The 27535-nt window shown below is 32.5% G+C and overlaps 1 protein-coding gene across 3 annotated transcripts in view; it reads left to right on the top strand.

The window, feature by feature from the left end:
• LOC115878093 (glycogen debranching enzyme) overlaps positions 1-27535 on the top strand; it is an 85124-nt gene that overhangs the window by 7605 nt on the left and 49984 nt on the right. For 2 of the 3 annotated variants that reach the window (XM_030894451.1, XM_030894454.1), the window contains exons 3-13: positions 622-2510; positions 5259-5460; positions 5522-5659; positions 10866-11028; positions 11080-11407; positions 15912-16088; positions 16146-16315; positions 16378-16630; positions 18817-19016; positions 19076-19326; positions 21243-21451. In XM_030894451.1, coding sequence (XP_030750311.1) covers positions 622-2510; positions 5259-5460; positions 5522-5659; positions 10866-11028; positions 11080-11407; positions 15912-16088; positions 16146-16315; positions 16378-16630; positions 18817-19016; positions 19076-19326; positions 21243-21451 — 3980 coding nt within the window. Of the gene's footprint in view, positions 1-209; positions 262-621; positions 2511-5258; positions 5461-5521; positions 5660-10865; positions 11029-11079; positions 11408-15911; positions 16089-16145; positions 16316-16377; positions 16631-18816; positions 19017-19075; positions 19327-21242; positions 21452-27535 lie in introns of those variants that run through there. The other variant, XM_030894455.1, reaches the window with a different exon arrangement.

Genomic DNA, 27535 nt, shown 5'->3' with positions numbered 1-27535 from the left:
CAATAAAGCGAAACTACTAATAATTAATTCAAGTGAGAAATCAGAGAAACAAAATAAAATCCCAGTCAGGAATATATTTTAAATTCTAAACTGGCAACAGAGCGTCTCTTCAATTTAATCTAATCTGCTTGGCAAAACTGTGTGTCAAATCTAAAATATTTTTGCTGTCACATTTGTTGTTTGTTTACATTTTGTCTTGTGCATTCCTTCCAAAATTTAAAATAGATTCCAAGATACGACATGAATTAAATGTTAATTTTCGTAAGTGATAAAGAAAATGTCGAAGAATATTTTAGACACATAGCTTGTCATCGTAATCAAATGTTTTAATTCATGATATATTTTAAATAGGACAGTTATATTTCTGAAGGTTATAAAAGTCACCTTGATACTTTTAAAGTAAAAATTTTATTGGATTTGTATTTTATATATCTAGAGTATTTTTATCGTAATACAACAAAGTAATTTGCTCCAATATTTTTTATATATCTTAAGTCGTTCTTCAAAATATAAATTATTTTATTAACTTGTTAGGATCATAAATCAATAGATTAAAAATAATTTATTGTATATGAATGCTGATGATAAATTAAATATGTTAGATATATTTACTTTTTTTAGATCACTGGATCAAGAAAAAGGGAAGATTCTATTGGAGAAGGTAGTCAAATTCCTATAGTAAAAAACTCAGAACCTGTTATATCTCAAGAACAAGATAAAAATAAGAAAGAGGAAGAACCAACATTTGATACAACATTATCTACTCCTGTAGAAGATTTTCTAGAAGACACAATAAAAGAAGAATGTTCTTTAAATAAAAATTTGGTAACATCTTTGCAAAAAGGAGATAAATTAAAGAAAAAAGAGAAAGTAGAAAAATCTGAGAAAAGTCAATGTAATTCAGAGGCTGTTAACAAAGATACATCTACAAAAAAGAAAGTTAAAAACAAGAATAAACCGATACTCCCAAAAGTATCAAAGAATGAAGATATAAGTAACCCTAAACAGTTGTCTAATTCTGAAAATGACGAGGAAGAACCCTTTGTGACTGTAAAAGAAAGAAGCCGTAAAAAAGGTAAAGCGATATTACAAAAACAAAATTCTCAGGAGATTATCAACAATGTTATTAGTAAAGGGATAACAAAAAAGGTTACTGTCTCAAGTTCTATTATTGATCATTATACACAGAAAGATATAAAAAGTAATAATCCTTCAGTTAATGAGAGTTTTGTATTAATCAGTAATTCACCGGCTAATACAAAAACAGAAGCCAAAAGCAAAACTGTAAGTTCACATATTTCTTATGCCAGTGTTTTAACAAATTCCGTCTCAGACATTAAAGATTTAGAAGAGAATAGTAAAGATATTCTTGTAAATGAATCTTCTACTCAACAAAAAGAAAATAATGAAATTTCAAGTTCAATTGAAGTATTAAGTGAATATTCTGAGGAGTTTGAAAATGATACAGAATTAGCTAAAGAAGTTTGTGAAGATACTGTTTTGTCAGTAAAGGAAAATATTGTTATATCTGAAGAAAATACCAATCAGTTATTAAACGGAGTAGATTCCTTAAACTGTGCAGATGTAAATTCACATAAGAACCAACCTTTATTTGATAGAACTGATTACATTCAGAACGCATTCGATTTTGTAGATACGAGTATTTCAGGAAATAATGAAATTAAATTTGATGATACAGAGAAATTTTTAAATGCTGAGATTTTTACCCAAGAAAATACAGAACTATTTGGTAATAAAAAGGAATTTCTATTTAAGAAATCTACTTTAGAAAACAGTGCTATTGAAATAGATTTATCTATTTTTAATTATTTACCAACGGTATTTGATTATGAGAAAAAGAATCATGAGGATCAGGCTTGTAGTTCAATAATAACAGAATTTAATTCTTCAATAGACTTCGAAGTTGTGTCAAAAGAAAGCAAATTTAATGTGATAGAAAGTCAAAGTAACTCTACTGAAAATTGTTCCAGTAATATAGAGTCTTTCATTCAAATTAGTGAGGGTACTAATAGTAAATTGTCAAGTAATACTAAAGAAGAAATTGTTGAAAATAAGGTTGATGAAAATTTAGAACCTCAACTTATAGAAAATAATCCTAATAAAATTAAAGAGATTGAATCGAAACAAGTTGCAGAGAACAGTGTGGTTAAACAAGTAGTTAATCAAGCTTCCAAAAATTTATTTCTAACAAACATGACTCAAGTTAGAGTGTTAATATTAAACGACAAAGAACATCAGCAGTCTACGATTTATCGTATAGAAAAGACATTCATTCTGCAATTTAGATTGGGACCTTCGTTGTTAGGCAGAAAAATCAAGTTGTACTGCAATTATCCGCCAGAAAATGGAGTTTTTAACAGAGATTCTTACCAGTTATTAAATTGGTGTCAAGATGAGGGATGTAAAAACGCCGATGATACAGCTTTATTCACCTATATAGAAGCAAATCTAGCTGGAAGTTTTCATTATTACTTTGTATATGACAATGCGTAAGTTTATTTTAAATATGGGGTATAAAAAGGTGATTTTGAGGGTTTAATTTGTTGCAATGGTCTATAGAAAAAAACACACATTCATAATATCTTTATAGATTATAGACTTTCTAAATAATCTGAGAGTATTCTAGACAAAAAAACAATATTTTTTAAAAATTATTGTTTATTGTTTTTATTATTAGTAATATTTTAAGTAAAAAATATAAATAAGTAAGTAATATTTTTAATTAATTTATTTGTTTTTTATTTTTTTATTCTAGATATTTTTAAAATTATACAGGGTGATTCTGTATTTTGTAAAAAACTTCAAATCAATTTTTCTCTTAGAAATTTTCCTAGTATTTTTTGTGAAATATCAGGTAATTATAATAAATATCAGGTATTAATTCCATAGAGTTAAAAATTGGTAATTCAGTCCATATTTTAAAAATATTTTCTTAATATACAGAGTGATTCAAACATATTTTGAGACTAAAATTTAATTTTTTATAAATTTATTAGTAGGTACATTTTTTTACTGATTGAATTTGTTATAAAATTCTCATTTAAAAAATACCATTGTATCAGAATCTATACCATGTGGATTTTGAAATATAACCATTTTTAGATTACATATTCTACACATTTAAAGCTCTTTTAAAATTAAAATATCAGCAGTTGATGCTATAATAACTGTAAGTATTTTATGATAGTGTTTTGTTGACCAATTAATCATACTAAAATAGGCGCTAAATTGCTTGGTATATACCGGGTGTTTTGCCAAAATGGTTGACCCCTATAACTTTTTTATTTTTTTCAGATAAAAAACGAGATTTGGTATGTTAGTATATGACATAAATTAGGATTGATTGACGTATGCCATTGCTTTTGGTCACTTCCTGTTTCACCAGAAATGACCAAAATTTTTTTTTTTTTTAGATGGCATACTCGGTATTTCTTTACTTCATTCGCTAGAAAATTGTACCCTGAAAAAAAGGATATATCATATGATATCAACTTTTGAAATTTTCTCTTAAAAAAAATAAGCGTAATGGCTGTGTTAAAAACACCAATTTTTAATCAAGGAGCCTTGAAAAAATAGATTTGATAGTCTAATGTTTTTCGCGTCTTGTCCTGGCCGGTTACCAAATCTCGTATTTTTTTCTGTAAAATGTAAAAACTTATAGGGGTGAACCACTTTTGAGAAACACCCAGTATGGGGCGGCTCAAAACTTGTCTTCATTTCTTTACTTCACTTTTTTGAATGGAACAACTTGTATATTTTTTTTTTTGAGAGACCTTTTTCTTCTGATTTCTTTTGGTTTAATGAGTGCAACCGCTACCACACAACATGCATAATCTTTTGTATAGTAGCGGCAAAAAATATACCGTGTGATTGAAAAAAAAACGGCATCCACTTGGCTTGGAAATTACGTCGATGACATTCCCTATATAATTTTACATATGAAGTGACTGATCTTCATCTCATAGCCATCGCTGACGCCGTTTTTTTATCATATTGTACTTAATTTTAATAAAAATTTGCAATTTTACTGTAGAAATATATTTGAATCGTACTGTGTACAGAGTGGTCCAAACTGTATTCCGGAAAATTCAGCAGCATATTCTGCAGATAAAAATATGTAAAAAAGTTTGTACAAATGTATGTCCTAAAATGCTTTAGTTTCGGAGATACAGGGGATAGAAGTTTCATTTTTATATCTAGTTTTTTGGCATGAGAAATTTGATTTTAAAGACAATATTATTCCCACTTGTAGAGGGCGCCACCTACATATTTTTTAACTGTTTTGAAGAGCAATAACTTTTCGTCCGTACCTGTATAAAACTACTGAGTAAAAAATATCCATTTGCGATGGGGTTTTTTACGTAAAAAAGGTCTGTTGGTAAAAATCGCTACAAGTAATGGTTCTCGAGATATTTGGAATCAAAATTATCAATACCTGTCATCATTGACATAAATTAAACACGTTGACTAAATAGTTATTAGACTGAAATTATAAATTTGAAATGTTTTTGTGCCAAAAGTTCAAAAGAAACTGTTTTATCACAATTTTTTTGCAGAAAAAATTATAATTAATTAAAAAAATAAAAAAATCCCAAATTTATTATAGTCAAATAACTCATCTACTCAACGTGTTTATTTTTTGTCAATAATGACATGTATTGACTATTTCCATTCTAAATATCTTTCGTTGCTTGTGACAATTTTTACCAAGAGACGTTTTTTACATAAAAAATCGTGGAAATGTATATTTTTTCACTCAGTAGTTTTATACAGGTACCGACGAAAAGTTATTACTCTTCAAAACAGTTAAAACACATGTAGGTGGCGCCTCCTACAAATAGGAGTCCTATTGACATCAAAATAAAATTCCTCATGTCAAAAAACTCCCAGACACCAATTTTCATCCAAAATTAACGTTATTTCAGACATTATTTGGAAAAAATCGAAATAAAATGAAACTTCTACACCCTGTATCTCCGAAACTAGGCATTTTAGGACATGCATTTATACGAATCTTTTTACTTATTTTTGTCTGCAGAATATGCTGCCGAAGTTTCCGGAATACAGTTCGGACCACCCTGTATAAAATATGCCTGAATATTTTACAAAGATTGTAGTGAAAATTTCTAATAGGAAACCTGACACAGAGAAGTGTTCACATCTCTTGGAACATTGGTCACCCTGTTTATAAAATGTAATTTTATTTTTGTTTTATATGTATTTATTATATTTTTTAGCGACGATCAAGAGAGACAGGGTTCAGGATACTTTATAGTAGACCCGCTTTTAACATACGGAAATAATGAGAAACTTCCTTTGGATTGTATTCAATGTCAAACTGTTCTGGCTAAACAGCTGGGTCCATTTTCTTCATGGGAAAGAAAATTGGAAGTTGCTAAAGAGTCAGGTTATAATATCATACATTTCACACCAATTCAGGTAATCAATTTTAAGTTAAAACGAAAAAAAAACTTAAATAATTATGTTATCTTTGTTTTAGGAATTAGGAGCATCAAATTCTTCATATAGCTTAAGCGAACAACTTGTTCTAAATCCATTATTCACTGAAGAGAATAGTCCAGAAGTTACATTTGGTGATGTGGAGAAATTTATAGATAAGCTAAGGAAGGACTGGAAAGTATGTAGTTATTGTTTGTTCAGCAATCGTTCAACGTCATGTCAGATATTGTCGAACTCTTTCACTTGACAACCAGATGAAAGAGATTGGTGACGTCATTATGGCATTTCGTAAATTACTCTGCACATTGTTTTTAGTAACTGTCATTGTCATTTGATTTGGGGATTTAATTTTATGGAAGGACCTTTGAATAAAAAGATAAGGAAGGAGTATAATGCTATACATGCATGGTAGACGGAGAGAGGGCCCTAAAGTGGGGATCCTTGACGGTTCTGTTTGATGATTCATTTGATCCATCTGAATTTGATTTAAAATTTGGTGGATTTGTCAGTCTTTAATCATAGTATAAGGAAACTAGCAGCTTTACTCTTTGTCAAATCCTTCGTTCTTTTTCTGCTACTTTATATGACCTTGTTCTCGTGTCCCGTGACCACTGACGTAGCTGTATAGTCGTGGTCTATAACTAGGCAAAGTATAGTCGTGACACTCGCCATAGTTTTACAAAGATGTATTTAGGAAAATATGAGTTCACAATAAAATAAAATAAAAAAAATTGATCATCAATTAAAAATTTGATTGAAAACAGAATATTTTCACATTTCGTGTAAGTAACAATTCTCTTTTCTCTCAAGGGGTTTCTAACAGGACACTGTCTCCTCAACGAATACCTCAGTAGGCTGAAGCTGAGAAACAACGGCAAGTGCAGATTCTGTGGGGAATATGGGGAAACACCTGAACACTTCATCACTGAGTGCGCTGAGACGACGACCATTCGTGCCATGAACTTCGGTACGGCTGATGTCAAGGATGGAGAGCTAGCCTCTGTGGGGCCGTCTCAGATACTGACTTTTGTTAAAGCCTTGAGACTGTATGATGAGTTATAACTCGTTATAACTGAAGAAAGGGGAACACACAATAGATCTTTAAGGTCGCGGTGACTAACTCCCCTCCTAAACATTCTACATTCTACAAGTAACAATTCTTCTGTATCTGAAAATCTTCTGATGGGAAGGAATGCAGAAAAAATATATAATGACATATTTTTATATTATTATCTATTTTCAAGATTTTCTACAACTTCTTTTTAATTTAAAACAAGTTTAATTTTAACATTAATGTGTTTGTTTTGTAGTAATATATTGATTAGGTGATTTTCATTGGATAACTAATACATTGAACAACACATTGTACTATACATATAATAAAATAACATATTTAAACTTCAATAATTATTGCTAATAAACATTACAGAAATTTCAAAAGAGAAAAGAAGCAAGAACAATGAGAAATAGCTTCACTACTTTCTCACGTAATAAAAAAATATTTTAGTTATTGTTACCGAACCGAAAGAACCGGGAATTAATAATTTCGAGTCCCGGTTCTTTGATATCTTAAAAGAACCGGGAATTTCCGGTTCTGAACCCTAGTTGCCATATTATCAAGAATTTATTTTTTTTTAACTAAAAACTAAAAAAAATTCCAGATTTCTTTTCAAAAAAAAATTGCGCAGAACAATCCTCATATTTCTGGGGCCAAAATATACTACCCCTAAAAATATTTGCACTTATTTAAGACTCACCCTGTATAGCGCCCTATACATTCACGGTTATGGTACGTTATAGTGTTTCCGGAACTGGAGCTGTTTTTCGGAACCGGTAATTTCGGTACCGTGCCTCTAAGAAACCAGGATTTCCATTTTTTTCGGTATATTTGGTACTAGCAAATTCTTTTTCAATGATGGCGCAGTGCGTTAAACAGCAAGCAAGGGATGGTTGTCAAAGGTAAAATCGATAAAAAGTTGAGTTTTAAATGAACATAATATCAAATTATTAAGTAGTAATCAGTCATGAGAAAATTAACCTGAACACAAACATGATCACAAATGACATTCACAATTTTTTTAATTATTACTACAACCAATAGCAGCACACCGTAAGGCACTCATTTTTTGTCAATGATAAAAAACATAAAACAAGTTCTAATAAGTTCTTCGTCTCTGTGCTGGGACGCAACGCTCGAACCTCGCAGGTCGACGCGTCGGAACTCAACCAAAACACTCTGCAATATGCCGATATTCGACAGATTGTAAAAACTGGCTGAAAATATTTGGGAGAGTGCAACTACTCTTTTCCTTCTACTATGCTTAATAGTAGTAGCTACTATGCTAATAACATAAAACAAGTTCATTAGAACTTGTTTTATGTTATTTATTATTTATTCTACTATTGATTTGTTAAAAGGTGGTAAGTCTAGAAGGAAATGGTGGCAGAACTTAAATTAACTGTCGCACTATTGCACACTTAATCGCACTATTGCGATTTATCGAAAAAATACTGTAAAATAGTTGGTTGTGTAGCGTGCGGTAGATCTCGGTCAAAAATCCGGGGAAATAATGGTATAACTTTTCGCTAGTAAGTTACTAATATACAGACGTTGTAGTAAACCAATCATTTATGAAATTCACTTAAAGTTAACTATATTTTTGCGTTTATTTATGGCTGGGAAACTTAAATGGAAACGACAATTCATTAAAAAACGTTTTTTTTCAACCACTAGAATGGCCAGAAATGGCCCAAAATTCCAAAACTGTCAATTTCAACAATGAAAATGTCCAGTATCTCATGTCAATAATTTGATTTTTAACTAACACGAGACGCTTTTATTGTGTTTTTAAGTGTTTTTACTTCAGATTTTTTGGTAGTATTCTGGGCCCGAATTCTGTAACTTAGGAAACGCTAAGCGCTTTTAGACGCTCAGCGGGTATATGATGATAATTTTCCTTTAGCGCGCACTGAACTACCGATTTGGGTATTCTCATCTGACGCGCTTAGTGTCTTTACCCATTAGGCTAAGCGATTTGAAAACGGCTACCTTAAAAGGATCGTTTTGCTTGTCGAACTGTCAGCAAAAACAGAAAAAATTGTGATTTTGTGCGTTCTCTTACTCTCTAGTGAAAACTATTTCTTCTATCAATTTCTCAATAAGTAATTGATAATTTACGACTTGGCAGCTTTTATTTTGTTCAAAACATCGAAAATTATAATTTATATTGTTCAAAATATCGAAAATGCCGAGAAGCGTCTTCAGTATTTCCCTCGTATAATAAGAATAATGACATATTTTCCATCTTTGAATAAGAAGACTAAGGAGGGAGCATATCAAAAATCTTAGGTCCACCGCGATGGGCCTCAAATATGGCGGACTTAAATTCCGGTTTATCAGTGCCGTTCTAATTTTAATTAAAAAATGTAAAACTATGATGTAAGGTAGACGTGTGGTAGACTCTATAATTTTTAATTTGTTTTACGTTGTGAATAAATGTTGGTAGTTATAAAAATTGTTATAAAAATATAAAATTCTAATAAAAATAGATAAGTTATAATAATTATTTATAACCATAAACATCCGATACGCTACTGAAGCAGGTAAGTCAAATTGACGTATCTAAATTCTTTGACATCTAATCTTTGACAAGTAGTAAATAAAAGCAAAAATGCAAGAAAAAAATATATAATTAGTTAATTTAAATGAATTTCATAAATGATCGGTTTATTACACGTATGTATATTATATAGTCACTTACTAGAGCGAAAAGTTGTTCAATTATTTCACTCGATTTTTGCCGAGATCTACCGCACGCTACACAACCAACTATTTTAGAGTCTTTTTCGATAAATCGCGATAGTGTCACTGTTATTTTAAGTTCTGCCACACAATTTCCATCTAGATTTACTACCTTTATACAACTATCAATAGTAGAATAAATAATAAATAACATAAAATAAGCTCCCGAAAAACTGACAAATCCACAAAATTTCAAATCAAATTTAAATGTGTCAAATGAATCGTCAAACAGAACTGTCAATGATCCCCACCCTAGAGTCCTTTTTCCGCCCACCATGCATGAATACATGGACAGCATTATGCTCCTTCCTTAGTCTTCTTATTCAAAGTTACCCATAGGAGAATAGGTTGACATAACTTAACAATAGGTTATGTAATTTACGTAACATCTCTGGTAATATTGACATTTTTTATTGTTTTATCCACATTTGGCTATTATACCGGGTGCGTCTCAAAAGTGGCCCACCTCTATAACTTTTTTTATTTTTTCAGATAAAAAAACGAGGTTTGGTATGTTAGTATATGACATAAATTAGGATTGATTGACGTATTTAATTCTTTTCGTCCACTTCCTGTTTCACCGGAAACGACTATAACTTTTGATTTTTAAATGGCACCCGCGGTATTTTTTGACTTTATTTGATAGAAAATGACACTCTGAATATAATGACATATCATATGTCAACTTTTGACATTTTCGCCTTAAAAATATTAATTTTTAATCAAGGAGTCTTGAAAAAATAGATTTGATCGTCTAAAGTTTCTAGTGTCTTGTCGTGGGCGGTTAAAAGATGCCCAAATAGTATTTTTAATGATATCTCAATTTTTTTAAATGGGACGAGGGTGGCTCATTAGCATATTTGGAAAAAAAACATTTTTTTACGAATAATTTGGTACCACACACTTGGTATTTTGAGTCAAATTGTCGTTATGAATCGTATGTTGCAATTTAAAATAAACTGTATTCGAAAATGTCAAAAGTTGATATATGATATATGTCATTCTATTCAGAGTGTCATTTTCTGTCAAATAAAGTAACAAAATACCGAGGGTGCCATTTAAAAATCAAAAGTTTTAGTCATTTCCGGTGAAACAGGAAGTGACCGAAAACAATTGAATACGTCAATCAATCCCAATTTACGTCATATACTAACATACCAAATTTCGATTTTTTACCTGAAAAAATAAAAGTTATAGGGGTGAGCCACTTTTGAGTCGCACCCGGTATACCTGAGAAATTGCGATGCTGCTAATATGTGCTCAACGCGTATCCAGAATTCGGCCCAGGGCTAGAATATCCAGAATTCGGCCCATTTTAGACACTAAAACGCATATTTGACAAATAATGATGACGTAACGTTGAATGATAGTTGCTGATAACGGACAGTATGTTATTTATACCGTATGATCGAATGAAAACGGCGTCAGCGATGGCTATGAAATGATAATCGATGACATTTCCCATATATAATTTTACAAATAAAATAACAGCGACCTTCATTTCATAGCCATCGCTGACGCCGTTTTTATTCGATCATACATACGGTACAATATAATACAAAATTATAATATTTGTTAATAGGTATTATCGATTTGTGACATTGTTTTGAATCATACAGCAAATGAAAGTAAATGGCTTAAAGATCATCCTGAATCTACTTATAATTGTTTACACTGCCCTTATTTGCGTCCAGCTTATATCTTAGATGCAGCTTTTCACGTATTCTCATTGGATGTGAAAAAAGGTATATATTTAATTTTTGTTTCAATTGAAAATTAATATCTTGTTATCTTAGGAAATTACGAAAATTGTGGTATACCAACTGTAGTTGATAATGAGGACCATTTGAACGCTATACGTTACCATTTCAAAACAAACGTTTTGGAGGGTTTAAAAATTTATCAACTGTACACCGTAGATGTTAATAAGTATGTGGAAGACTTTATGTCTTTAGCGAGAAAAACTCCACCAGCAAGCGGGGAGAATAAATCATTGGAAGAGCTTAAGATCATTCAAGATGTGGAGTACCGACGTCTTAAGTCTACCATAGATTTAGATTTGGCTGTGAAAACGTATAATGTTTACAGGCAGGATTGTTTTGATGAGGAGTCGAGATTAAAAAGGTAGGCATAGTGTGTTAAATAATGTAAGAAATATATTTACTTAATTTATTGCCACTTTCATGTATGGTTTTATGCTTTTTATTACAGGTGGTTATAAATTTGTCTAGTCCAAAAACAAAATAACCTTCCAAAAAAGTCCTATGTGTATTTCGCCACTGTAAGAAAATCTACGAAATAAAATAGATATTTTTTGTAAACACTGCTGCGTTAATCCAACAGAGACTAATTGTCAGCAGTGGTTTACTAATAAACAAATTTGTCTTACTCTGTCGTTGGAAGCAAAAAAAAACAAAAAGAATAAAGAAAAAAACTACTTAGAATATCTAAATGCAACTATTCGAGAAGACTTTAGTTATTTTAAAACAGATACTACAAAAACCGTTGACGTTCTGTTAAAAAGACATTATATCAAGTTAAACTTCAAAATTAACAATTACTACCTGATAACAATAATTTCTTAATAAGGTAAAATCAAAAAGTTTCATGCTCACTTCCACCGTTTGTATAAACTTTGTTTAAAGGCTAAACAGTGATTAACTATAATAAAATATTGTTGCGGACCCGTGTGGACTCGACCTAACCTAACTGTATGTCCCGCCCTCAGATGACCTTAACATCGCATTAAAGAATAGACACCGTAATTATTCATTCGAACGTTCGAGAACAATCGAGTTCCACTGGAATGGAGTAGTACATACGAGAACAATCGAAACCTTCTCTATGCACCTAACGATCTATGGACTATTCGAGAAATCTTTAGCTGTGGGTATAAAAGCCGGCGGCTGCGGCCTAAAGGGTTAATTCAAAATAAATTCCTGTTAGATAAATAATTAGATAAATTGTAAATAAGTTATAAATAATTCTTTAAGTCTTTTAATCGTTTTTAATCGTTATTGTTTTTGTTAATTAGTGTTAAATAAATTGTGTTTAAATAAATTGTGACTTTCTATCCACGCGGAACCGACGAAAAACGTAACAATTGGTGTCGTGTGTGGTGTGTGTCTTAGACTAGAAAAATAAAAACTGACAATGGCTCCGAAAAAATTATTGAAAGACTTGAAAGTGTCGGAATTAAATGCATACTAGAAGAGAGGGAATGCGAGACAGATGGAAAGAAAACCATTTTGCAAGCCAGACTGAGAGACGTTTTGATTGAGGAAGGCGAGAATCCTGACACATTTTGCTTTGAGTTGGAAGGTGACCATGACTCATCCTTACAAAAATTAGACGACAACTTGAACAATTTGAATAGAAAAATAATTGATTTGGAAGTTAATTTAGAAGATAAAATTAGTGATAAAATCACAGAAAATTCCCAAAAATTAGAAGATAAGATCATAGAAAATTCTAAAGATATACAGGCCAGCTTTAATAAGAAAATACTTTACTTTTTAATAAAATACTTTACAAAATACTTTTAGAACAAAATACGTAATTTAGAAGAATGTTTATATAACAAGATAGTAGAAAATTCCAGGGAATTAGAAGAGAAGATAATAGATACACAAGACAAAATAACAGAGATTGAGGAAGATGTAAATAGAAAAATCGAAATTTTAAGAGAAGAAATAGCAAAGGCAAATTTACCAAAATGTCAAGAAACATCGGAGGAACCGAAACTAGTCGAAAATAAGTATGCCTCAAAGTCAGTTATGAAACCTCCACAGTTTGACGGGAAAACCGCTTGGGCCAATTATTTTTGCCAATTTGAAGCCGCTGCGAGAGTGAACGGCTGGACAATCGCTGAAAATGCTACTGCTTTGACTATCGCATTGCGAGGAGATGCGACTGATATCCTGCAGACACTGTCACCATCGGAACAGGGAGATTATCAGCAATTGGTACGACATTTAGAAATGAGGTACGGCCAAGCTCATTTGGAACATGTCTATCATTCCCAGCTAAAAAATCGCACTCAAAAGGCAAATGAGTCTCTGCAGGAGTTTGAAGCCGACGTAGCCCGCCTCGTTCGCGTTGCGTATCCTGCTACACCCGAGAATGTTATGGAGCGGTTGGCAGTACAGGCATTCTCCGATGGCTTACGTGACAGCGAGACAAGGCAAGCGCTTCTTCTAGCCCACCCAACGCGCTTGGTAGATGCTTTAGCACGTGCCCTAGAATTTGAGGCCGCGAAACAAAATTCTCGGTCTCTAGTGAGAGTACGGGCGGTCAACGAATGTTTCGACGAATCCGTGGAAAGCATTGTACGGAAAGTCATGGAGGAGTACATAGGCAAGAAAGGACCGACTTGTTGCTGGAATTGCGGCCAGGCAGGACACGTAAGAAGTCACTGTAAAGAAAAAGACGTGGACCCGGTTTCGCCAAAATGTCGAATCAAAGGGACACATATCGAGCAGTACCCAACAGATTCCAACGAAAACTGCTCAAGTCGCATCGCTACAACACAAGTTCAACAGCATTTTTGTGGATGGAGAGTTACGGACCATGCTGTTGGATACGGGTGTGACCAAAACGATTATCAGGCCGGATATCCTTAAAACATCTAAAAGGATTAAAACAACACAATAGCGACTACGTACAGCTACAGAAAGCTCCGCTCTCATCCATGGAGAGGTAGATCTTAATTTTGTTATCGGAAGCACCTGTTTTAATGATCGAGTGTTAGTAGCAGACATCGAAGATGAACTTATTCTCGGAATGGACGTCATGACCACTAGAGGTTTTGAACTAAATCTCAAACAAGGAATTTTGAAAATAAATGAAGAAGAAGTGGTTCCACATCGAAAATGTGAGGAGACGCTTCGCGTGGTAGTAGCAGAAGATGTTTCGATCCCTGCGCGCTGTGAGATATTTTTGGATGGTTGCCTGGAAGGTAAAATGAATAATGGGAGTATTATTCTGTTGCTATGTACAGGGTTTCGCCACCATCGCAAAACCATTGACCAGACTTACCGAAGGCGAGAGGCGTTTCTCTTGGGACTCAGATTCTGACGAGGCATTCCGAAAAATGAAGAAGGCCCTGACTAGTGCGTCCATACTTAGCTACCCTTTTGGCAACGGAAATTTTATATTAGATACCGACGCTAGCAATGTTGGATTAGGCGCTGTTCTGTCTCAAATCCAGGATGGTCAAGAAAAAGTAATTGGTTATTTTAGTAAGACCTTGTCAAAACCAGAAAGGAACTACTGTGTAACTAGACGAGAATTACTTGCAGTAGTTAAAGCAGTGGAAAATTTCTACAAGTATCTCTATGGAAGAAAGTTCTTGTTAAGAACAGACCATGCTGCTTTGAAATGGCTGTTGCAGTTTAAGAATCCTGAAGGGCAGGTAGCTAGATGGATCGAACGATTACAGGAATTCGACTTTGACACAGAACATCGAGCTGGGGCAATCCATCGAAATGCCGACGCACTTTCCAGAAGGCCTTGCGCTAAGGACTGTAAGCATTGTTCCCGAGCAGAAGAAAAAGAAGCGAAACTCCTAAGAACAACTGTGGTTAATGATAATTGGCAACCCGAAGATCTTGCAAATGACCAAACCAGTGACTCAGAATTAGGTTTAGTAATTAACTGGAAAAACGCAGACCAAAGACCAACGTGGGAGGAAGTTTGTAGATATTCGCCAAACGTGAAGTCGTACAGTGGAATTCATTGGTAATAGATAACGGATTACTTCGCCGTGTGACCGAGAGACCGGAAGGACAAGAAGAGAGAAGGCAGATCGTCATTCCAAAGAAGATGGTCCCGGAAGTCTTGGAGGAAGTTCACAATGGAACCAGCGGTGGACATCTTGGTGTTACCAAGACACTTGGCAAGCTGCGTGAACGGTTCTATTGGGTGAACTGCAAAGAAGATGTGAGGGCCTGGTGTAAGAAATGTGACATTTGCGCAGCCATCAACGGGTCACAAAAGCGTGGTAAAGCCCCTATGCGCCAGTACAATGTTGGCAGTCCCTTCGAACGAATAGCGATCGACGTGGCTGGTCCTTTCCCGGAGACGAACGATGGCAACAAATACATTGTGGTAGTAATGGATTACTTCAGCAAATGGGTCGAGGCCTACGCGTTGCCAAATCAAGAAGCGTCCACCATTGCTGATGCCCTTGTTAAAGAATGGATCTGCAGGTTTGGTGTTCCCATGGAGCTACTAGTAGGAGTCATATTGACATCAAAATAAAATTTCTCATGTCAAAAAACTCCCAGACACCAATTTTCATCCAAATATTGACGTTGTTTCAGAAGTTATTTAGAAAAAATCGAAATAAAAATGAAACTTCTACACCCTGTATCTCCGAAATTAAGCATTTTAGGACATACATTTATACGAACTTTTTTACTTATTTTTATCTGCAGAATATACTGCCGAAGTTTCCTGAATACAGTTCGGACCACCCTGTATATTGTATAGTCTTTTCTCAATCAGTTCCAACACTGATTATTTTCTTTAATTGAAACTTTAATTCTTTATATTCACATGTAAAATATTGTGTTCGTTCCGCTAACTGTTTGGAAAATTTTATAATGTTAAATACTTTTTTACATAGATGTACGGAGGATTTTAAGACTAAACTTGAGTCGTTGAATGACATAGTGATCAGGGAAGTTAACGATGATTTGAATGTAGCAGTTGAAAATGTCATTGCTGGCATTAGATATCATAGAGTGCAGCAAGACGGACCGAGATTTAAAGATATTACTGAAAACAAGCCTTTGGTTTACAGGTATTCACACAATGTTGTTTTATAACAAAATGATACAACATATTTTATATTTTTCAGATATTTTACTGATTATGGATCACCAATTACTCTTAGCGAATATGAAGAAATAATGTATTCGGAAAATGGAAAATACTTAATGGCACATAATGGGTGGGTAATGAATTCAGATCCTTTAAAGAATTTTGCCGCCGCTGGAACAAAGACCTATATTCGAAGAGAACTTATTGGTTAGTTTTTTAGTATTAAGTTATATTAGAGCTTTAAATATCCATAAAATTTTAATATTTAGCTTGGGGCGACAGCGTGAAATTACATTATGGTGATAAACCTGAAGACTGTCCATTTTTATGGAACCATATGCGAAAATATGTGGAGCAAACAGCTAAAATCTTTGACGGTATTCGCCTAGATAATTGCCATTCCACGCCAATTCATGTAGCCGAATATTTACTTGATTGCGCAAGAAAAGTTAGGCCGGATTTATATGTAGTTGCCGAATTGTTCACCAATTCAGATTTAGTGGACAATATATTTGTTAATAGGTATAACTTTTAATAATTAACTTAAACCTTTTGTTGAAAGCTTTGAATAAAAATATTAAGGAAGGAGTATAATGCTATCCGTGTATTCATGCACGGTAGACGGAGAAAGGGCCCTAGGGTGGGGATCCTTGACAGTTCTGTTTAACGATTCATTTGACACATTTGAATTTTATTTGAAATTTAGTGGATTTGTCAAACTTTACACTTTACTTATTTGACAAACTTGAGCTTATTTTATATTATTTATTATTTATTCTACTACTGATAATTGTTTAAAAGTTGTAAATCTAGAAGGAAATTGTGGCAGAACTTAAATTAACTGTGACAATATTGTGATTTATCGAAAAAGACTGTAAAATAGTTGGTTGTGTAGCGTGCGGTAGATCTCGATCAAAAATCGAGGGAACGGAATGATTTTTGCGTAGTTCAAAGCTGTTGAACGAAAAGGACCGACTTGCGTTCAGTAAGGGACTATACCGGGTGTTGCATCGTCGGACGGGACATAGGAAATCAGGGGTCAATTATTGGCTTCCCTAATTATTTTAGAGAATAATTCTATTTAGGTTTATTGAGGAGCACTAAAACCCACATTCAAAAGAACAACTTTAGATATTTTTGATTAGCTCGTTTACGAGTTATCGCCGATTTCTTTTTAAATATTTCTCCTTATGGCCCTGTATTTACTTATGAGCACCAGTCAAGGTAAAAGATAACTGTCAAATGAAGTTGTCATTTCAGAAATTTACCTATTTAGTGCTTTATTATTATTGAAAACTCATTCCTACATCAAATAATTAGGGAAGCTAATAATTGACCCCATTAAAATTTACATGGGATTTCCTATGTCCCGCTCGACGATGCAACACCCGGTATAATATACATACGTGTAGTAAACCGATTATTTATGAAATTCACTTAAAATTAACTAATTATACAGGGTGTCCCAGAAATAAGTGTAAGTATTTTAAGGGGTGGTAGATTTGGTCAAAAGAAACGTTTTTTCTCTTTACCGTTTTTCAAATAAGTCCAAAATAACCGAGTTATTTTACTTTGAAAATTTCCAAAAAAAAATGATTTTTTTGCTAAAATTTTGAGAACCACTCTTTTCTGGATTTTCTTTCATTTAAATTTAGCTACTACCTATGTTGCCATATTATCAAGAAATTATGTTTTTTAACTTATAACTAAAAAAAATTCTTATTAAAAAAAATTCCAAATTTTCAAAAAAAAATTTTCGCAAAAAATATATACCTCATAGGCCGCAATATACTTACCGTTGAAATACTTGCACTTATTTCTGGGACACCCTGTATATTTTTGCCTATATTTACTTCGTGTCAAAGAATTTAGATACATCAATTTGACTTACTTGCTTCAGTAGCGTATCGGATTTTTTTGTTGATAAATAAATATTATAACTTATCTCTTTTTATTAGAATTATATATTTTTATAACAATTTTAATTACTACCAACATTTATTGGCAACGTAATATAAAACAACAAATTATTGAGTCTACCCCATGTCTACCCTACATTATATTTTAAACGTTTTGAATAAAATTAGAACGGCACTGATAAACGGGAATTTAAGTCGGCTATTCTAATCTAAGAGCTAGCAACGTTTTTGAGAAAGTATTTTAAGAAAGATATATCTTTGATATATCTTTTACTATGCTCTCTGGAACAGCATGTGGGCCGTCTGGGTGCCGATACACGTTGCGTTCACTACTGCGCATCGGAAAAATATCCTATATTTTTTTATTTAGTCCGTCAAATTCTAGTATTGAATATAAATCGAGCAAGTCTCCATAGGACCGCGCGCAGAGGTTCCGCCTATGAAGCGAGGAGTCCGAGTTCGAAACCGGCTCGGGGTAAAAACGTTTTTATTTTATTTTCGTTAATATTCGATAGTAAAGTATTAAATATTTGTTTTTTTAACTACCAGAATTATTTAATACTTTATTATCAGAATATAAACGAAAATAAAATAAAAAAGTGAAGCGTTTATCGACAGCCATACGGCCCGCACGCTGTTCTAGACAGCATAGTAAAAAATATATCTTAAAATATTTGTGTTCCTTGTACTATTCTGGGACCCCGTCGCGTTTAATCTAAGTTTTTTGATATACTCCTTCCTTAATCTTTTAATTCAAAGGTTGTAAGCATACATATGTTTTTGGGTTAGGTTGGGTATAACTTCTTTAATTCGAGAGGCAATGTCTGCCTGGGATTCCCATGAAGAAGGACGTTTGGTTTATCGCTACGGTGGCTTACCTGTAGGCTCATTTTATCAACCCAATGTTAGGCCTCTGGTTCCAATGGTAGCTCATGCTCTCTTCCTAGATTTAACTCACGATAATCCAAGTCCTGTTCAGAAAAGATCTGGTAAAAGCAATGATGATACATTAAAAATAGTAAATTGTTATAAAATATATATTTTCTAGTTTTTGACTTGTTAACTAGCTCTGCTCTGGTCAATATGGCTTGTTGTGCGAGTGGTTCTAATCGTGGATACGACGAATTAGTTCCACATCACATTCACGTCGTTGATGAAAACAGACAGTATACAGAATGGTCTAAAGAAGACACACTCCCTACTGGAAATAAATATGTTAATTCTAAAAGTGGTATAATCCCGGCAAAGAAAGCATTGCACGAACTTCACTATCGTTTGGGGAAAGAAGGCTACAGTCAGGTTAATAAAAAGATAGATTATTAATTATAAAAAATCAAAAAGTTCTTAACAAGTGTTTTTTTAAAAAAAAAATTTAATTGCGGAATTTCCTTATAAACAAAAATTAATTTTGACATTCTCTATACGATAACTGCCATGGCGGCAAATTACAAAATTTTCTTTACATTTACATATGCAAAAAGTGGGGTTAGGTGACAAAGTATCGAAAAAAAGTCAACGGGAAAAGTTGTTCGGGTTGGGTTAGGTTAGGTTGGTTTGAATATATTTAAAATTAAAATAAAAAACTGTACTTTTTACTTTAAAAATAATTTCTTGAGCATCTCGAAGTCTAATATTTGGATTTTTTTATAAATTATGAATATCATTGTATAATTAGTTTTTGTTGTTAATAAATTATGCGTCTAAATACAAAACCCGACAAGTCACACATTTTTGAAAATTGAGTTCTATGCACCATTTAATTCGTTATCCCAAGAGAAACTCTCTCAATTACATTTTTATGCAAGATATTTTTAAGAAATAATGCACCAGATAAATTCAGTGCTTTACAGCGCTTTCAGGGGGAGCGGGCCGAACGCGCGGAGCGTCTGCGCGGATGTTTTTTCAAGATAGCCGTCGACGAACTCATCCGGACGGAGCATACGCGACCCATGTGAAATTGTTCATATAAATTCATGGTACTTGCTCGAAGTTGCGGACGTTCTGCTCCATCTGAAAGCGCTGTTAGATTTATTATTCTTTTTAATATTCATAATATTTTAAATAATTTTTTGTATATCCTGTAAAATTTATTTCAATGGACTGTGGTTTTACACTTAAATTTAAGATTTTTTAAAAGTGGAGTTTATAGACTATGTAGTGACCGGCTCAGTTGTAGAATGATCTCAAAATTATTTTTTTGTTATTGGATATTCTGACGAAATCTCGCATAGGTACTCTTTTTTTCGATAACTTAATAAAAAAATTGTGTGTGTACCATGTGCGCATATTTGAAGTGAAACTTCTTACTTCCGTCTGTCCATCTGCCCATCTGTCCTTCTGAGGACTCCATTCGGATACCTGTATCCAGGTGCCGAGTTTGTTTTCAATCGACCCATAATTAAGAAAAATCCTGACGATTTTGTCCATTTAGAGGCATCAGTTCAAAACGTCGGGAGCGTCATGCTGTAGCTTGTTCCCAATTATGCCGAAATCGACCCACATTTTTCTTCGATATCAATTCCTTAGTCCCACTCTGGTGAAGATGTAAACGAAACGTCGTATCCAACTTTGCACGGTTGGTTACCCACCAAATTTGGTCGCGATCCGACGACATCAAACTTTGACGTTTCTTACGTCAAAACTAACTGTTACAGTGACACGTGTCGTACACGGTCAAGTTGGCCTTGGTCCAATCTATCGACTCTATCGAATAAATTTCATTTAAATCAGACGATTTTTTTATTTGATTCATTGATGATGCGGTTTCGTAGTACACGAAACGTCGTCAAAATATCATGAAAAGATGGGGCTTTTCGAGCTCCATCTACATTCCGAGTTTCAGCCCCCTAACTCACATAGGGCCCGAGTTACGACGCGACGCTTCGTCGTAACCTCCGATCGTTACCACTTTTCCTTTCGCGTCTCGTGTCAGCCTTCAATTTTTACTCCCATCGCGCGTAAAAAAATTTCACTTCAAAAAGTTATGAATATTCCAAATGGTTTTACACTTAAAGTTAAGATTTTGCCAAAGTGGAGTTAATCAAATTGTGCAGTGAATGGTTCAGCTGTAGCATGATTTAAAAAAAAAATGTTATCGGATATTCTGACGAAATTTTGCATACTCTTTTTTTCGATAACTCAATAATAAAAAATCCCATTTGTTGCGAACTTTTTGGTCTCAGTCTGTACATTTCTTTATCATAAATTTTATTCAGGTGTATGTTGACCAAATTGATCCAGACATTGTGGCTGTGACTAGACATAATCCAGATACACATTCCAGCTATGTATTGGTTGCTTTTACAGCATTTTCCCATCCAGACATTAATGCAGGAAATTACCAAAGAGGCATAAAACCGCTTAGAATCGAAGGTGTCTTAGATGAGATTGTTTTGGAAGCATCTTTAAGTCATATTAATGGAGCGTAAGAGATATTTTATTTAAGTTAACAATATGTGTAAATGTATACCAGGGTGGATCAAAAAAATTGACTATTTTTTTCACTTTATACTCTGAAAAAATGGTTGGTAGACACCTCAAAAAAATTCTCTCCAAGTATGATCTCTTAATTTTAATAGGAAGGTTCTCCGCCTTTCAGTTTTCTATTTTTTTTCTTATTATTAGAAAGAAAAATTCATATCTCGGTATCTACGATTTGGAAAAAATATCTCATATGTTTGTAGTAAATTGTATTCTACAAACCAAAAAGGTCTCTTATAATTTTTTTTATAAACCTCACCGTTTGAAAGTTATTAAAGGTTGAAGTTTGATTATAAGCAGGGTTGGAAAAAATCATGATTTTTTTTAAAAAATCAAAAAATTAGATTTATTTGATTTAAATCAGATTTTTTTAAATTTTAATTCAAAACAATATTTAAATCGGGTTTCCAAATGACTAGGACTTATTTCCAATTAAAGTCCTATCCTAAATGGCTAAATCTTTATAACTCTGCCCGGTATCGATAACATTAATAATTCCAGGGTGCGTTTGTCATTTTTCCACATCGGTCACCAATATATTTCGCAAAAAATCGCTCGCTTCAGATCAAAAGGATTTTTTTCAAATGTCTCAGAAGTACTAATTTTTGTCATTTTAACGCCTAGGTATAAAAGTAAAGCACTGTTATGCCTAAGCACAAAAGTACAAAAATATATTATTAAACTGATATTAAGTGTCAAATTCAACGAGTGTATAAATTGTTGCTCGAGTACTGTTTATATTATTTGCAATGTTTGAAATTGATTAAAAATTATTTGTAATGTTTTAAAAAAATAGTATGTATGTTCTTTTAGGAGTAAAAATGTACTTTTTGTGCTTCCTTGTAACATCGGAATAGCTTTACGATGGATGATCAAAAGTACAGCATCATCAAAAAAAGTATAATTTTTACTCCTAATAAAACAATACACTATTGTTCGGGAATACTCTTAAGTCGAGAATGAAATTAGTATCATCTAATGTCAAAGTGTAAAATACTTACCGCAGATCAAAATAAAAAAACAAAATAAAACACTAAATCACCACAATACACCAAAACACTTTTACTTTTACACTGGACGCGCGTTTCGCTAACCATGTTAGCATCATCAGCAGATGATTATAAACTAAAATACAATCTACAATTGGAGCATTTATATACTTGCTCAGTGGGCACAGAGTGGGCGTGGCAAGATCTAGCCAACCGAGTCAGAACCCACCGAGCGTAACAATTAGATTTCCGCCACTAGAGTAGTAGGAACAAAGAACTTGAAGGAATTGGACCGTTGTCTCTGTTCATACTATCTTTACATTTATTAATTCTGATGCTTTCATATGCATCTAATTGCCTGTAATTTGAGACTTGTTTAAGTAATTTTAAGTTATTAAGATCTATACAATGTTCTTTATCAACAATATGTTCGGCAACGCAAGATTTATCAGGTCTACCATATCTTATCTGAGCTAAATGTTCTTTAAATCTAGTTAATATTGATCTTCTAGTTTGCCCAATATATTTCTGATTACAATCTTTACCAGAAATTTCATAAATACTCGACCTTTCCAGTAGAGGTGTTTTATCCTTTGGATTACCTAATAATTGTTGTAATTTATTATTAGCACTATACACAAGATTATAATTGACATTCTTAAAAATTCCTTTTAGACCACAGGATAACTGTCTATCAAACGGTATTGAAAAATATTTTGACGTATCTGTCTCCACTTGAAAAGTCGAATTTTCAGAAATCATTAACCTATACCTACGTTTTCTAATTATTTTATCAACTAGTGAAGGAGAATATCCATTACACTCAGCTACATTCCTAATGTAATCTCTTTCTATTTCATATCTTTCGTTGGAAAGTGGAAAACTAAGTAATCTATGAACTAAGAAATTTAAACTAGCCATTTTATGTGCAATACTATGATATGATTCATTAGGAATATATCTGCGTGTAGTGGTATTTTCCTATAGATATCAAATTCCAGGCAATTATTAGTATTTCTAATAACTAATACATCTAGAAATGGTAATCTGTCGTTGTTCTCAATTTCATGTGTAAATTTAATGGAAGGAAAACGATTATTTAACTTAGAAATAAAATTATCTATGGTGTCTGAATGTGTGTCAAAAACAGCAAAAATGTCATCCACATACCTAAACCATACTCTTGGAACATACTCAAAATGATTCTTAGCCTCCACTTCAAACCTGCTCATGAATAAATTAGCCAAAAATGGAGACAATGATTACCCATTGCTGTACCTTCCCGCTGTTCAAAAAATTAAGTAAAAGTGTTTTGGTGTATTGTGGTGATTTAGTGTTTTATTTTGCCGTGTAACACCAAAGGTTCCAACCCTCAACTGTAATCGCAGATCAAAATGTCGGTAAGAACTTGGAAAAATACAACCATTTCAAAATTTTCAAAATATAACATATTTCCTGACAACGATTATGATACATTCTCGGGAATGAAGATATAGTCTCTATATCAGTAGAACCTAGTTCTGCACTAGACTGCGAATGATATGTATTCAAACAGCGAATTTTTGTCACTTATACATAAATTTTAAAATAAATCCCTGCGTTTAGCGGTCTAATGGATTCACACGAAATCACTTCAGAAATCGGTCCAACATTTAAATTGACGAATAGATATTTTTATATAATTTTATAACATTTACAATTACTTTTCGATTTATTATCTGTTATATCTTTTATAGAAATATTTTTTATATTTTTCTAGGACACATTTTTATAACTTTTATAGTTATTTTTTTATTTATAATAAAGTTTTAATAAAATTATTTTTTTTTGATTTAAATCAATGATTAAAATTTAAAAATCACTTGATTTAAATCATGCCAACCCTGATTATAAGGCAGATTTCTTTTTTCTGATGAATTTTATAACTCATGGTTTTGTAGGAAATTCACTGCTCTACACAAATGGTTTCTTATGATTAGTCAATTAAACTTAAATTAACCGTTTGAAAGATATTTATCGTCAAATTTCAATGCACAATAATTTTAACAGTTTTTGATTAATAATTCGAACAATTCCAATTTATTTTATGAGTTTCGGGAAAATTTGTACAAATTTGAGGATCTATGAACAAAGAAATGCTTTAAACTTTTTTTTAGATTTAAGCATATTGAAACAAAAAATTATTGCATTTTTTCTAACTTAGAGTCTGATTGATTAAATTTCGAATAAATAATGTTTATGTGACAAATTTAATATAATAATTATTGGTCTGAGTATTGGCCTCTATAAGAAGAAAAAATTCAATTTTATCCAAAGGTTTTTTTTTATTTAATTATCAACTGAGATAAAACTGGGTTGGAATTATTAATCAAAAACTGTTAACATTATTGTGCATTGAAGTTTGACGATAAATATCTTTTAAACAGTTAATTTAACCCATAGACTTAAAATAAAATAAATAGACTGCACAATTTACATCTCAACGCGGTCAAACAATCTTTTTTGTACACATGTTTACTTCTGGGTACAGTCGACCGAGCCTTCCTCATCCAGCCTATGTTGTCACGTCTTTAACATTATCAATATCTTTTTTCTTGTTATACACATATATTGAGATATTAATACTACATTTTAATAAAGTAGGTTTTAATATTCCGTAGATGTATTAAATAGTCCTTATACTACTAAATTATAAGTCGGATACTGTTTAAAAAGGATAAGTTCTTTACAATATGACAACACCGATTAGAGGCGAGGGGAGCCTATTCATTCATTACCTTGTAGTACGCGTCGCACGTGTACGGTAAAGCTTTGTTGCCGCTATGTCCCTGGCTGTATTAACGCATTTTCTTAGCTTGTAGTCTTTAAGTGTTTATTTTATTGACTTTTTCTGTTCAATAACTATAAAATAGGGTTCGTCAGTGCCAAATTTGCAAGAAATTTGACTTAAATAATCCATTTAAGTCTTGAAACGACTTTCGACCGGTAGGCAACTCTCAATTTACCCATTAGGAGTCAGTGGCGTTGTTATAGAAAGGCGCTTATTTAGATAATATTTTAGTAAAATGTAAAATCTGAATTTTTTCTCTTACATTACATTATTTACTTACTACTGTTAATAATTAATAATGTTTTTATTAAAAATATATTCCGGTTTATTCTAAAATTATCTTCAGAATCTAAAATAACATACAAGAATTTTAAAATGATATTACATTATGAAACAATATTTTTTAATATACCAGGTCGTCTCAAAAGTGGCTCACCCCTATAACTTTTTTATTTTTTCAGATAAAAGAAACAGATTTGTATATTAGTAGGTATATGACATAAATTAGGATTTATTGACGTATTCAATTGTTTTTGGTCTCTTCCTGTTTCACCGAAATGATTACATTTTTTGATTTTTAAAGGCACCCTCGGTATATTGCTACTTTATTCGATAAAAAGTGACACTCTAGAATGACATATCATATGTCAACTTTTGACATTGTCGCTTAAAAACAAATCGTATTTTAAATTTCAATCCAGGGTGCTGTTAAAAACACTAAGTTTTAATCAAGGAGCCTTGGAAAAACAGTTTTGATCGTCTAATGGGTTTCGTGTCTTGTCTAGGCCGGTTAAAAGATGTACAAATCGTATTTTTAATCATACATATGTCAATTTTTTCAAATGGAACAAGGGTGACTCATTAGCATATTTGGAAAAAGCATTTTTTTATGAATATATTGATACCACACACTTGGTATTTCGAGTCAAATTGTCGTTATGAACCGCGTGTTACAATTACAATTAAACCATATGCAAAAATGTCAAAAGTTGATATATGATATGTCATTCTATTCAGAGTGTCATTTTCTATCAAATAAAGTAGAAATATACCTAGGGTGCCGTTTAAAAATTAAAAGTTATAGTCATTTCCGATGAAAGAGGAAGTGACCAAATACAATTGAATGCGTCAATCAATCCTAATTAATGTCATATACTAACATACTACATCTTGTTTTTTTATATAAAAAAAAATGGCGCCGGGAGGCACGTATAGCCGCCCATACTAAAATATGTTAATATCTCGAAAACTGCGACTTTGATTTTGATGTTATTACAAATTTTGTTGCAAATATTATTCCTAATCTTAATTTGAAAACCGCGTTTCGCTAGCTACTGTAATTTTGGAGTTACGATTTTTTTTAAATTTTAACCCCCTCCTATACTCCCTTACCAACCCCCCACCCCCACCAAAAACTAATGGCCAGATTCTCGGGTGCCACAGTATTTTTGTGCCAAATTTGGTTAAAATCGGTTCAGCGGTTTTTGAGTTATCGTGTTACAGACGGACAGACGGACGGACAGACAGACAGACAGACACCACGAAAATATTTTGTATTTAGGTCATTTATGACCCAAATAACTCATTTTGAGTGAAATTAAAAAAACTTTTTTTTTGCCGATCCTAATAGCCTACCATACCTATTGGTTGCGAGCTATGAGCCACTTTTGGGACGCACCCGGTATAATAAAGACAGTACCGAGTTAAATAAATGTAGTTTTCATTTTATCCACTTCCTATCACCTTCTTTGCTTTAATGGAACAGATTTATGTTTTCTCTAATTTACATAATAAGACATCACCTAACCAGAAAAAAAATTACAACAATCATATAATTTTTTTCTCTCCCTGTCGCCGATTCTATTATATCTATGGAATAGATCCTGTTTTGATTAATATTAGGGGTTGTAAATGTTTGACTAAAATTAATAATTTATTATTAATTTCAAAAATTACGTAATTTCGATTATAAAATTTCTTCTATGACGTGTATTTTATTATTTTTATCCTTTTTGGACTCTAAGACGTTTTTTCTAAACTTTTATTCAAAAAAACCTGTCCTAAATCTTAATAAAATATAAAAAAGTTTAAATACGCTATATTTTTAATTTAATTATAGCTTCATTAAAATAAACAAATTACCCGGCTATGATACGGAGAGTTCAGGTGTACTTGAGAAACGAAAGACAGTGTTGTGTTTCTCGTCAGA

This window comes from Sitophilus oryzae, unplaced genomic scaffold, assembly GCF_002938485.1.
Source record: "Sitophilus oryzae breed Bouriz unplaced genomic scaffold, Soryzae_2.0 scaffold_1500_pilon_pilon, whole genome shotgun sequence".
In the NCBI taxonomy this organism is placed as follows: domain Eukaryota; kingdom Metazoa; phylum Arthropoda; class Insecta; order Coleoptera; family Curculionidae; genus Sitophilus; species Sitophilus oryzae.
Note: the sequence above shows the minus strand (reverse complement) of the source record. Positions and strands in the feature narration are given on the sequence as shown.